This window comes from Notolepis coatsorum, assembly GCF_963971535.1.
Source record: "Notolepis coatsorum genome assembly, chromosome: 2".
NCBI lineage: Eukaryota > Metazoa > Chordata > Actinopteri > Aulopiformes > Paralepididae > Notolepis > Notolepis coatsorum.
Window position 1 is genome coordinate 210,284,711 of NC_140166.1, and position 13,303 is coordinate 210,298,013.

The following is a 13,303-nucleotide window of genomic DNA, read 5'->3' on the forward strand; positions in this document are numbered from 1 at the left end:
ATCTGCAGAGCCGTGGGCTTGCGGCTCTGCAGATATACCCTACTCGTATGAGCTGGTGCGTTATTTTTTTCCGTAGCCGCATTTCTGGCAAGACGCTCTCTGATTGGCCGACGCCTGTTTCTACACTGGTTAAGCGTAGGCACTCTTTCGAAGTTGGTTAAGGTTAGAGTTTGTCTTAGAGCGTGACGGCAAGTTCTTTCGACGGTTAAGCTTAGGCACTCTTTCAAAGTTGGTTAAGGTTAGAGTTTGTCTTAGAGCATGGCGATAGAACGCGAGGTAGTTTGCAGGCTGTTCGACCCGGAAAAGGGCAAAGACACAGCTCGTCACGCGATTGGGCAAACATTGGCCAATCAGAGAGCGTCAGTCAGTGGCCAATCAGAGAGCGTCTGCCAGAAATGCGTCTACGGAAAAAAATAATGCATCTTGATCAAGGGATTCTACTTCCGGTCGAAATGGAGTACACTTTTCAAAATAAAGGTTCTATTGCCATTTACATTACATTTTTGAATGTACAAATGTAATTGTATAAAATGTTTTATGCATAAAATATTGACAAAGCAGTTAAAAGACAGAGCACAGTAATTGGTAAATATGTGTAAAATAATAATATAAGTGTAACTGCAGCTATGGTTAACACTATGATCGCCCTGGACGAGTTAAGACGTCATTCCTAGCCTACTTCCTACTCCGGGGCCCTGAGACACACTGCAAAGCTCCACTCAACTCTCTAGCGGTTCAAGAGCGCCATCTGGTGGCCGATCGGCAGATCGCCAACCGGAAATGACCCTTTGAACCGGTAGTGCTCATCCATATGTGGTCCGGGCACTCGCTATCGTTAGATAGACTCCGTCTTGACACAGTGAACATCGATCGGTGCAAATAACTCGAAAAAACAACATGATTTGGACGTATATACTATTATACAACCTGGAAATGGATCGGGCATTTCTCCATCCCATAATAGAAAAAATTCTGTTCCACGCTCATCTGCCAGCGGCGCAAGGAAGCCACGGTAAGATTCAGCATTATATTCTAACGTGTTCCATATAAACTGCTATGATGAACATATGACCCACTCTGGATGAATCATCTAACGCTGCCCACGGAATTATAAACGATCCCCCGCCCATCCGGTCATCATCAGATGATACGTTGTAACTCCTAGACGCACATCCAGTTGACATTTTTTATCTCGCACAGATTCCTACCAAACTGTATTTGATCATCAATATAATGCATTTAGGGCTATAAATCACGTTCTGAAGAAAGCTGCAGAAAACGATAAAAACATACTTATACTTTAGACCATATTTTAGTATGAATATGTGAATGAAAAAGTTTAACGTTGCTACACCCTGAACAATACATATAGGACATTGAATGGGCCATAATAATGGCAATTTAGCAATAGAATTTAAAAAGTTATAGCCCTGCAAAGAAGGGGAACTTCTCCATAGACAAATAGAGATGGCGAGGGATGGTAAATTATGAATTTAACCCATGGCGATCAAAGTGTAGTTATATTCGTTTACAATTTTATATGCTTATTTTTGTATATTAGTAATAATACACTCAATTGTATTTCACTGTATTTCTTATTGGTTTATATAAGATATATATTAGTGGCGCACTATTTTTCTATTTGTTTGCGCAATTATTTCATCTCACGAGACTTGGCACACCTGGTATCCGGTGACGCCCTCTTTCTCTTGAGTTGCGACAATGAACTTGGATGGATTATTGACTTACCTGTCGATCTTAATAAGCAAAGGAGAATCCATCAAGACAAGTTAACAAGACAATCTTCCAAGATAAGGATCAAAGAGAATACTACCATAATGCATCGATGTTCTCTTATACTGGCACGCAGCCAATAAGGTATTGATTGTTTTGGATGATGATTTTGGTATATGTTACAGTGATGTTCTGACCATGGTTTTAATGGACTTTCAATGTTAATGGTATCTTTTGTATGCATTTGTATGTTATACAGATTTTACGGTTTGGATGGAGAATGAACAAGCTTCATTAAAATCAGTTCAAGAAATCTAATTGTGTTAATTGCGTCGTGCCCAGAGGATGTCACAATACGTGTACTGTATATGATTCATATAATATATGAAATACTGTATATTGGGGGGAAAACCCATAGGCCTGATACTTTCCACATTAAGTGTCAATAAAAGGAGTTGTCATAACACATATACCAGATGATAAGGGAAGGTCTCTTCTTGCATAAACAAACTGGTTTAAACCTATAACAGTGTAGAATTATGGAGCAGGAAGTGAGTTGAGGGTGCAGTGTGAAGCTTCCAGAGATGACACTGCTGAGTTAACCTCCATTGCTAATGAAAGAGACCTTCCTTTTTGTATGTGTTGTTAATCACATAATCACTATTGTATTATAATGACTATTGTAGCCCACCGTAGTTTTTACTGTGACAGACGAGGACCACAATGGAAATAAGTCTCTGACTTTATTGTGTGACAATTCCTCAAACAATGCAATGCATGTGATGGCTGTGGCCAAATTGGGTTTTAAATCCTGTGTGTATTTTAACATGTTTAAATAAATGAATTCATTCACTGTAGTATCAACTGTGACTATTGTAGCATGACATCAACTGTGACTATTGTAGCCCACTGTATTATGACATCCACACTGTGACTATTGTATATTAATACATAAAGACTTTGATATTGCTCATAACTTGTATGAGACAATAATATTGTGAAGCACTTTGAATGTAAAAACACTGACTTGAGATCAGATCATAAATGACAGCAATGCATGGCGCAACTCTTTAATGTGACCCTTGAAAAACAATCCATAAAACTCCAGGTTTTAAACTATTTAGTCAGATTTGAGATAAAAACTATCAAAGAAAAACATAATATCATAAAGAAGGGTGGAATGAAAGAACACACAACAAATGTGACACTTTTAAAGTGCATATCAATTGGTCAACATTTAAGTATGCGCAGAGAAAGTGATTGTTCAATCAGATCAGAACCGAAGAGGTACTGTTGCCGTTACTGGCAAGAAAGGCTACACGAGATCTAACCATTTATACAATACTGGAGGCCGACAGATCTGGATCATCCTTCCTTTAACAATAACCGATAAACTGAATAGTAATTTCTAAGAAAGGTACCTTATGAATGGCACTCTCTACAAACAACTACTGAGTGCTGAGGGGTACCTCATGCACATTTTTGGTAGAATATGTAATCCTTATTTTATAAACTCCACTTCATTGTTAAAAAAACAACGCTTTCCCATATTTACCAAAACAAACACAATACCACCCTGAACATTTACATCCCACGTTCCAGCCAGTCTGAAGAGCCGCAGCGGTGTGTCAACAGAAGACTTCAGTACATTCATCAGCAGGACATATTACAGTACATAATATGCAAATAAAATCTCTACACATACAGTACATCCTTCACTGATCAAGCCATTCATGACAAAGCTGTACTCATAATATACATGTATTTAGATAATGTGTGGATAAATAGAAAATAAAACACACGTATGTACTTTTGGACAACAAATAACATTCTCAGCAGCCATCTTGAAGCAACACCAAATGCACGTAGACATCAAAGCCTTCTTTTTCCTTATTGTCTCATACAGTAAAGTTGCTCAACAAACACACGGCTGCCGTTTCTGGTCTGAGGAGGTTAGACTAACATCACAACACATGTTTACAGTGCATTCTGGTTAAATGACAAGCAGTGCAGATCAGGGCCTGTAGGGGGCGCCTGGGCATGCAAAACACTACAAACTAGATCGCATCTCCCGGAAGGACGTTTTTAAGTGGACTTTCCATTTGTAGATGGAGGAAATGGTTACAGTTGGGGTTAATTTAAGGGAACTTTCTAGGTGAAAACCACGACGAGACTCTGCAGCTTGGTCAAAGCGTGACCACGTGGTCCGGCGACGAGACCCTCCACAACACGGAAGCCGGGACGCTTAATTGGGTATATCAGCGCTGGTGTTGCGGTTGCCGTATTTGTGGTGGATGATGAGCAGGACGATGCCCAGGAAGAAGCAGACGGAGCCCACAGTGATGTAGGCGATGCCCAGGAAGGGGTTCTTGCCGCCCATCCAGGAGATGGTGCTGAGGATCATGCGCTTCCTTCCCTCAAAGCTGAGCACGGGGTAATCTGAGGGAGCGGTTAAAGGAAATTATACCAACGGCATGCAAATTTCTCGATTCTGATTGGCTGAAACAGTCAATTTACATGTGGTTATTTTTCATAACCCACGCTCTTGGTCCCAGGACCCGCCCACAACCGCATCACTATCAATGCGCGTTCGTGGTTTTAGGAATTAAAGCAAGATGGCGGACAATAATCTTTACGAATGGATATGTTGATAGCGTCATAACGACTAAATAAAACCGATTCTGTCACGGCGAATGTCTTAGTTGCTTAAACACTGTTGGATGATGTAATTGATGGGTCATGAGTCATTGTGGAACAAAATAAAAATCGTGCAAATTGATTGATTGATTGCAAATTTTTATAATCTTTTTTTACCTACTTTCAATAGAAGCAGCTGGGAGGTGCGCTGTTTTAAGTGAGCATGGACTATTGAATTGATTGATTGATTGATAATTTTATTACTGTCCGCCTGGTTTCCAACTGGTTAAGTTTAGGCCCTCTTTCGAAGTTGGTTAAGGTTAGAGTTTGTCTTTAGAGCAGGGCGATAGACCACCAGCCCTGGTTCCAAACTCTAACCTTAACCAACTTCGAAAGAGGGCCTAAACTTAACCAGTTGGAAACAAGGCGGACAGTAATAAAATTAGCAATCAATCAATTCAATAACCCACGCTCACTTAAAACAGCGCACCTCCCAGCTGCTTCTATAGAAAGTAGGTTAAAAAAAAAACTCTTATAGGGCAAAGAAACCCCCCCCTATATAGGGCAAGGAAAACTTTATTTTTCCTATAGGGCAAAGAAAACTTTTTTTTAATTTGTTTTACCTACTTTCTATAGAAGCATCTAAGAATGAAGTTCTATAGAAAGTAGGTTAAAAACTAAAGAAAAGTTGGATGCGTTAGTTTGTTGGATGTCTAGGTGAAAGACAGTTGGATGTCTTAGTTTGTTGGATGCCTAGTTGAAAGACAGTTGGATGTCTTAGTTTGTTGGATGTCCTACTGAGAACAGTTGGATGCACTTCCGAGCTGCTTCCACATGGAGGCAACTTTTTTTTTTTGTGGGAACTACTTTTTCTGGCGGATGGTTTTTTCAATAAATCTTCAATTAATGTGTGTTTATTGTATAGCAATAAGGTTGGATGAATGTGCCAGTTGTATAAAAGTATTACACCACTTGTAGTCGTGGGTTGTGAATATTAGACCATGCCTAGGGGGGTCCACCCCTAGACCACCCCTAGACATGGTCTAATTTTCACAACCCACTCCTGTGCGTGATGTAATGCTTAACCATCCTACAGTCCACACCAGGGACGGGCGACCGGCACAGTTCTCAAAGTCAGGTGGCTACTATTGTGTTTACCACAAGCTTAATATCAAGACATATATAAACTCTGACTCCATTGCCTACACCCTGCCTAGGTTCTGTTACCCATACTGTACGACTCTGAACTCTGTTGCCTATACTCAATTGATACCTACCTACTGCTTTCACGGTCTACCCATGTACTCTGTATGATAGCATGTACAACAGGGCTGAATATAGAGCATATTTACACTTTATATCACTGCATATATACAGTATATACCCATATTTGTCTGAATATACCCCCTCATATACTTGCTTGTACACCTGCACATAACCTTTAGCATTATGATAGCATGTACTATAATGCTGTATATATATTTATTCTCACCAGTCACCACATATATACCTATCCTCACCTGTCTGTAATTACCTGCACATAGTCCTTTACTATCTATATATGTACATATCCTACTCTTACTAGTTACACTGCTGGCCAGTAGTAGTCATATTGTCTCTATTTACGAGAGGGCCTACCTGGAAGAGGTCAAGGTCCTGGCGGGATGGTGCCAGGAGAACAGCCTCTCCCAAAACAAAGGAGATGATTGTGGACTTCAGGAGGTCGGGGGTCAAGGACTACAGCCCCCTCAGCATCGACGGGGCACCGGTTGAGAGAGTGAACAGCTTTAAGTACCTCGGAGCCCACATATCCGAGGACTTGACATGGACCACACACATTGACAGTGTTGTGAAGAAGGCACGACAACGCCTCTACTTCCTCAGGCGCCTAAGGAAGTTCCAAGTCAGTCAGAAGATCCTTAAGAACTTCTACTCATGTACAATAGAGAGCATCCTGACTGGCAACATCACCTCCTGGTTTGGGAATAGCACTGCACAAGACCGAAGCAGACTACAAAGAGTGACACGTTCAGCCGAACGCACAATTGGAGGGGGGCTCCCCACCCTCCAGAACATTTACAACAAGCGGTGCAGGGGTAAGGCTAAGAGAATCATCAAGGACTCCAGCCACCCGAACAACTGCCTCTTTGAACTGCTGAACCGTTTAAGATCTGGGGTTGGTCGCTTTAAAGCATCCTTAAAGAAGTGGGGCCTGGCAGACAGCGCTGCATGTGAGTGTGGAGACCCTGAGCAGACTGTTGACCACATCCTGACCATCTGCCCCCTATACAAACCACCCTCGGAAGCCAGCCTCTTTGATGTGGGACCAGAGTTAAGGGCATGGCTACAAGATACAGAGTTGGACCTCTGACGTTACACGAAAGAAGAAGAAGCACACACATCCACACGCACACACTCACTTTAAACAAACAACACACTGCAGCACCCACTCTCCACACTTTAGATCACCTAAACACACTTTATATTGATTGATAAAGGATTTGCACTACAACTCGTACACCTTACTGTAAATTGTACCTAAATTGTACCTCATCCCATTTCTGCTTTGCACTATATAATATTGTATATTAGTACACTGCATAGTATATTGTATATTATATGGTAATTCAGTTACGTCTATTCTGCATCGAACATTGTACATATGTCTATACTGAACACTGACCTCATTTTCTACTTCTAATTTACATGCTATACTATGTTATTTGATACTATCTTGTCTAGCACAGTCTCTGGAGCGTAACAGTAAGAAGCATTTTGTATAAAAGTATTCTGTACTTCTGTATGACAACTATTAAAGAAACTTGAAACTTGACACATTATGACAAACGTCTCATTATGATCATGTCTCTAAAAACGATAGCCCGAGCAGTCTACTTGTTTGGGGAAAAAGTGTATGTATGTAAAAGTGTAACTTAGCTTGTTTCACCTGTTTGACTATCGCATCACTTATTTTGTCTCCAATCAGTGCATATGATTTCATAGATGGTTGGGTTAGTGTTGGTTGCATAGTTATTGAGCTGATGGCCTGGGGATAGAAGCGGGGGTCACAAATCATTAGACCCGGAATGAGGACGGTACGGAATGGAACGGAACCGAATGGGTGAGTGAGAAAGGCCCCTAACAAAGGGCTGCTCTCAGACTGAATGTGTTAAGTCAGGGGGGGGGTTACATAGCTTTCTGGGTAAAGCAGTTCTACACATGACAAAGAGAAATGGTTCCGGTTTCTTTGAAGCGCCGTAGCTCAGAAATGAGTTGTGTGTTATAAGCATGATTCATAAGACATAGATTGAAAAGTATCTGCCTGATTTGTACATGTGATCGCTTATTTTGAAGGTATGAACCTGTACTTCCATATTATGTAAAAGAAAAAAATCAAAAAAAAAATTAAAAAAATACAAGTTCACAAAAAATCCCAGACCTCAGAGGGTTACAACTTCCTTCCCCCCATCCTGGACGCGTGAACTGAACACTTAAGGTAACTAACTTGCGTTCAGCGTTTCTCTGATTGGCCACGACGCCCACTTGACCGCGCGCTAGCACGCCTCCTTATCCACGCCTGCCGCTCTGTGTGTTGTGTTGCAGCGCGCGGCAGAGGTCCCTGCCTTCCTCAATTTATACGCATGGAAGTATTGACTACGGCGTAACGAATCATTAAAAAAATATACCGTTAACTGGAATATGTTGTGCATTTACACATATGTTGGATTATGTAATTGGTTTGTCATGACAAACCAATAAAAAAAATCGCGATTTACCCGGTGGCTACAACAACACACAGTGACTGCATGTAGTCGCTGTGTGTTGTTATAGCCACCTCCTCAGAGGCAGGAATACTAAGCTCCCCCTTAAGCTCCAGGAGAGAGGAGAGAGGCTGAAAACCCGCCGTTCTTGCCCGATTTGTCTGATGAATACCCCCAAAACATGGAGGTCCCGAATGCATGGAAGTATTGATTGCGCCGTAACGAAATCATTAAAAAAAAGATACCGTTAACTGGAATATGTTGTGCCTTTACACATATGTTGGATTATGTAATTGGTTTGTCATGACAAACAAATAAAATATCGCATCGCCGGCTGTCTCTGGCTTGCTCCAGCGGACACCAGAGCTCAGCCAGCGGGGAGAATATGCTGCCGCGAGCGGCATCGCTGAGCTCTGGTGTCCGCTGGAGCAAGCCAGAGACAGCCGGCGATGCGATATTTTATTAGTTTGTCATGACAAACCAATTACATAATCCAACATATGTGTAAAGGCACAACATATTCCAGTTAACGGTATATTTTTTTAATGATTCGTTACGGCGTAGTCAATACTTCCATGCGTATAAATTGAGGAAGGCAGGGACCTCTGCCGCTCTGCTGCGCGCTGCAACACAACACACAGAGCGGCAGGCGTGGATAAGGGGGCGTGCTAGCGCGGTCACGTGGGCGTCGTGGCCAATCAGAGAAAAATCTGAGAAACGCTGAACGCAAGTTAGTTACCTTAACACTTTCTTTGCCACGCTTATGTACATCCTTATACCATCCTCTGCCAGCTCTATTTGTCTATGGAGAAGTTCCCCTTCTTTGCAGGGCTATAACTTTTTAAATTGTATTGCTAAATTGACATTACTATGGCCCATTCAACGTCAATTATCTATCATTCAGGATGTAGGAACGTTTTTCATTCACATATTCATACTAAAATACGGTCTAAAGTATAAATATGTTTTTATCGTTTTCTGCAGCATTCTGCAGAACGTGATTTATAGCCCTAAATGCATTATATTGATGATCAAATACAGTTTGATAGCGATCGGCGGCAGATGAAAAATTTCAAATGGACGTGCTTCTAGAAGTTACTACTTATCATCTGATGTTGACCGGATGGGGGGGGGGTCGTTTATAATTCCGTGGCCAACGTTAGATGATTCATGTAGTGTAGGTGATATGATCATTAGAGCAGTTTGTATCGAACACGGTAAAAATAAACGCTGAAACTTACCCCAGTCTCCTCGGGCCGTTGGGCGATGAGCGTGGAGCAAAAATATTCCTATTATGGGATGTTGAAATATGCGATCCATCGCCAGGTTGTATAATAGTATATACGTCCAAATCATGTTGTTTATCGAGTTATTGGTAACGGATCGCTATCCATTGTGTCGAGCTCGAGTCCCGGGACATATAGCGAGTGATCGGACCGAATTTGGATGAGCACCAGTTTCCGTTTCCGGTTTGGGCGATCCGCCGATCGGCCACCAGATGGCGCTCTTGAACCGTTGGAGAGTTGAGAGGGGATCAACAGTAGATCTCAAGTCTCCGCGGGAGAAATATGATTGCGATCACAGATTTTTGAAATATTGATCTCAATAACGTGTTACGGCGTCATTGGCAGAATTAGCATGGCGGGGAATGACGAGTAAGGCGTCCTTGGCAATTAAAGTGTTAAGTGTTCACGCATCCTGGACCCTCATTTTAGTCATTTTGTAAACAACCATCATCCTGGACCCTCATTCTAGTCCTTTATATCTTGCAGCATATTTAAAGTTTTTCTTTCTTATATTAAAATATATTTAGTTTTTAAGAATTTGGGATTTTGTGTGAGCTTGCCTTGAATGTGTACATTTGTGATTTCTTTCTTTTTTTTCTCCTTTTGTAAGTCCACACGGGTGTGTTTGATTTGTCTGTAAACAAGACTGAAAAATAAACTTCATTCATTAACACATGAAGGGCCATTGGGGGCTGTCTAATATCACTCTAGACCAGGGGTTCCCAACCTTTTTTCCCCCAGGGACCCCCAAACATCTCTGATGAAATTCCTGGACCCCCCTCCTAATAAAATACCATAAAATACTTTTTTTTTGTCATTTTAATACTTTTTTTTGTCATTTTAATAACAAACTGCTTATACACAGGCATATGCATCATAATTAGACCCACTATGCTTCTTTGACTTGTGCCTTCAATCAACAAATCTCATCTTGCACCATATGTATTTCAAAATGTTGGCCAATATTCAAATCCTGTATTCATCCTCTCAAATCAGGCCCTAATGGTGAACGGTTTGCATTTATGTTGAATGAAGTAAGAATCCACTGCAGTAAAAATATCCTCACCTCGAGTGGTGGTAGTAAGGTTGACTGACATGAGAATGTCCTGCTTCAGATCCTCATTTTTGATATACTGCACATAAACGATGAGCACAGCCTCATCTGCGACAGTTGTAGTTTCATCAAGTTGTATGGCAAATGGACCCTTTCTAAGCTTTTCTGACAGCTGCTGCTCGCAATCACTTGACATCTTATCAATTCGGTCTTTCACTACATTGTTCGAGAGTGGTACTGATTTTAGTTTATCCGCCACCTGTGGGCCGCACAGTTTCTAAACCATTTTGATGCAGGCTGGTTTGATGAGCTGCTCGCCAATATTGTGCGGTTTCTTTGCTTTTGCAATTAAAAGCGAACACTCAAAGGAGGCTTCGGTAGCCTTCTGTAAATCACTGCCAGCCCTGCTCCACGCTACTCTAACATCAACGGGCTTGTTCGCCTTGAGAGACTGTTCTTTCCTCCGAAAAAAGTCTGGATCCTTCCCAACGGTTTCTGGGTGCTTAGACGCCTAATGTCTCTTCAGCTTGCTGGGCTTCAGGCTCGAGTTTGCCAACTTTTCTCCACAAATCACACACTCAGGTCGTTTGTCTGGTCCCTCAGTGAAGCCCATGGTGATGTAATTTTCGCGATTGCTGTAGGTCCTAACTTTTTTGCAGATGAGCTGCAGTCATATCCTTTTCGTTTGTCACACATTTTCGCCTCTGGCGGCTGACTGCAGACGAGCTGAGAAAGTTAACTAGCGTGCTAGGCTAGCTACAGAAAGTGATAGTCAACTGATTCGCGTTTTAGCGGCTACCCGGTAGCCTACTGTTAACGTTCAAAAATCATGTCTAGATGTTTATTTATTTATCTTTATTTTTTATTGTAGTGGAGAGACTATTCATGCTTCTGATGATACAAATATACTAATTAAATATTTCTCTTAAAAAAAAAGAAAAAAAAAATACCTCAAATCATCTGTGGTCTGGCGGACCCCCTGCGCCCCCCCAGGGGGTCCGCGGACCCCAGGTTGGGAATCACTGCTCTAGACGGCCAGCATTTCAAAATAGACTTGCATAGTTCGTGAGGCTGTTTGTAGAGCTAAATCTATACTTTATAGTATTGCTATCTGTCCATTCTCGTCAATTGAGACCATAAACCGTCCCTTCAAAATGGCTTAAAAAAAAAAAAACATCAATATGTTCTCATTTTATAGCCTCGTGAATATAAGTGTTATATGGGATTTGGACTAGTATATTTCATGGAAGGCGAGATACAGGGCGCTAAGCTAATAACATTAAATCGAACAGCGTTTCGGCACTACAGAAGCTAGAGCTAAAACACAAAATGCATATTGTCGGTATTCATGGTCCACCATGAATGCATGAAAGGGGGGGGGGGGCGGGGGACGTGGTTTCTGATTATTGATTACCAATAACCGCGTTAGCCTCAGTAGCCACATTCGCTGATCGGGTGGATGGCTAACATAACAAGGCCTGATCAGCGTGTAATTTACGTGAAAAATATCTTACCGTGGGCCGGTTGGATCCCCAAAATTATTTCCCAGTTATCGATCGCCATCTGGTAGATCGATATGTCCATTGGCTGATGATATATTCCTTTACTGCATAGTGAATTCGGCGTCGCAAAAGGTATTCCAAGCTACAGGCTACACATATAGGATCCAGCTAACTGGAAACTCCATTGAAAATAAAAAAAATAGTGCACCGTTCTGCCACAGGGCACACTGCATTATCGAGACAGCGCCTCTAAGAGGATCTGGCCGGTAATGCACTTTTCAGAATTCAAAGAGTAGGGTACTTCTGCAGTGCCGCTCGGTGACCTTGAGTAGGTTATTAAAATGGAATAAAAGCCAAAACAACCTTGCCACGGACATGTCCGTGGATGGCCCTAGCGTTGGATTCGAAACACGGACATCTCCGTGGTCGGGCGGGAATGTGTTAATTCATTCATTTTGAAGACACCTTCCTTCCCCCCTCCTTTCGGTGCCCCTCACCCCCTCCTTCCTGTACCCATATCACCTGGTCATCCCTTCCCCTGCCCCTTTCCTTTGTGTCAGTTTATAAGGTGACCCCACAAAGTCAGGGAGCTTGACCCAATTCTCCTGACCAGAGAACATCAAGTACTCTACCAAACTCCTAAACAAATTTGTATTCGATTTACCATGTTTTTGCAAATACATTTGTATCAACCAAGATGATTTGACCATGTGCATACTTGACCTCTGTTTTTGTATGTATACTGCACCTGTGTATACTGTACACTTACTTACTCATAGTATATAGTTAGATTCTAGTGTTTATTGTAACCATATTTATTGTAATGCATAATATAACTGATAGGGCATACAGACCCTCATCTGCATCTTTGATGACTTGCTCAGATGCATATATTCAGAGTTAATTATATTGTTTACACTGCCTATTTTTACTTTTCTACTGTACTATAATTTTTATTGCCTGTATTATGTCTTTCTACCATTACCCTGCCCATACCTGTACCCTCCACTCCCCCATTTATTTTTATTTATTTATTTCGCACCATTTCAGCAAAACAGTAAAAACATTGACCATGACAGAAAGTGTATAAAGGTGCCGAGTAGAGGCAAGAGACCCAGATGGGCCTATACGCGGGCCTCAACTAATTAAATCATTGAATAATTATTTTTTAATATATATATATATATATATTATATAAAAAGATAATAATAATTTTTAAAAAAATACAAAAAAATAAAATTTAAATACAAATAAAATAAATATATGCTGCTATGATGCCTGCATTTCCCCAAGGGGATCAATAAAGGAATATCTTAATCTTTCAGGAAG

General features: G+C 41.3%; 1 protein-coding gene across 1 annotated transcript in view; it reads right to left on the reverse strand.

Moving 5' to 3' along the window:
* Window positions 1-2,790: 2,790 nt before the first annotated feature.
* Window positions 2,791-13,303, reverse strand: part of LOC311222741 (cell cycle control protein 50A-like) — a 35,896-nt gene continuing 25,383 nt past the window's right edge. Inside the window, exon 7 of the mRNA XM_084307355.1 lies at window positions 2,791-4,173. Within this exon, the coding sequence (XP_084163481.1) occupies window positions 3,980-4,173 (194 nt within the window). The 3' untranslated portion in view covers window positions 2,791-3,979. The remainder of the gene's footprint in view (window positions 4,174-13,303) is intronic.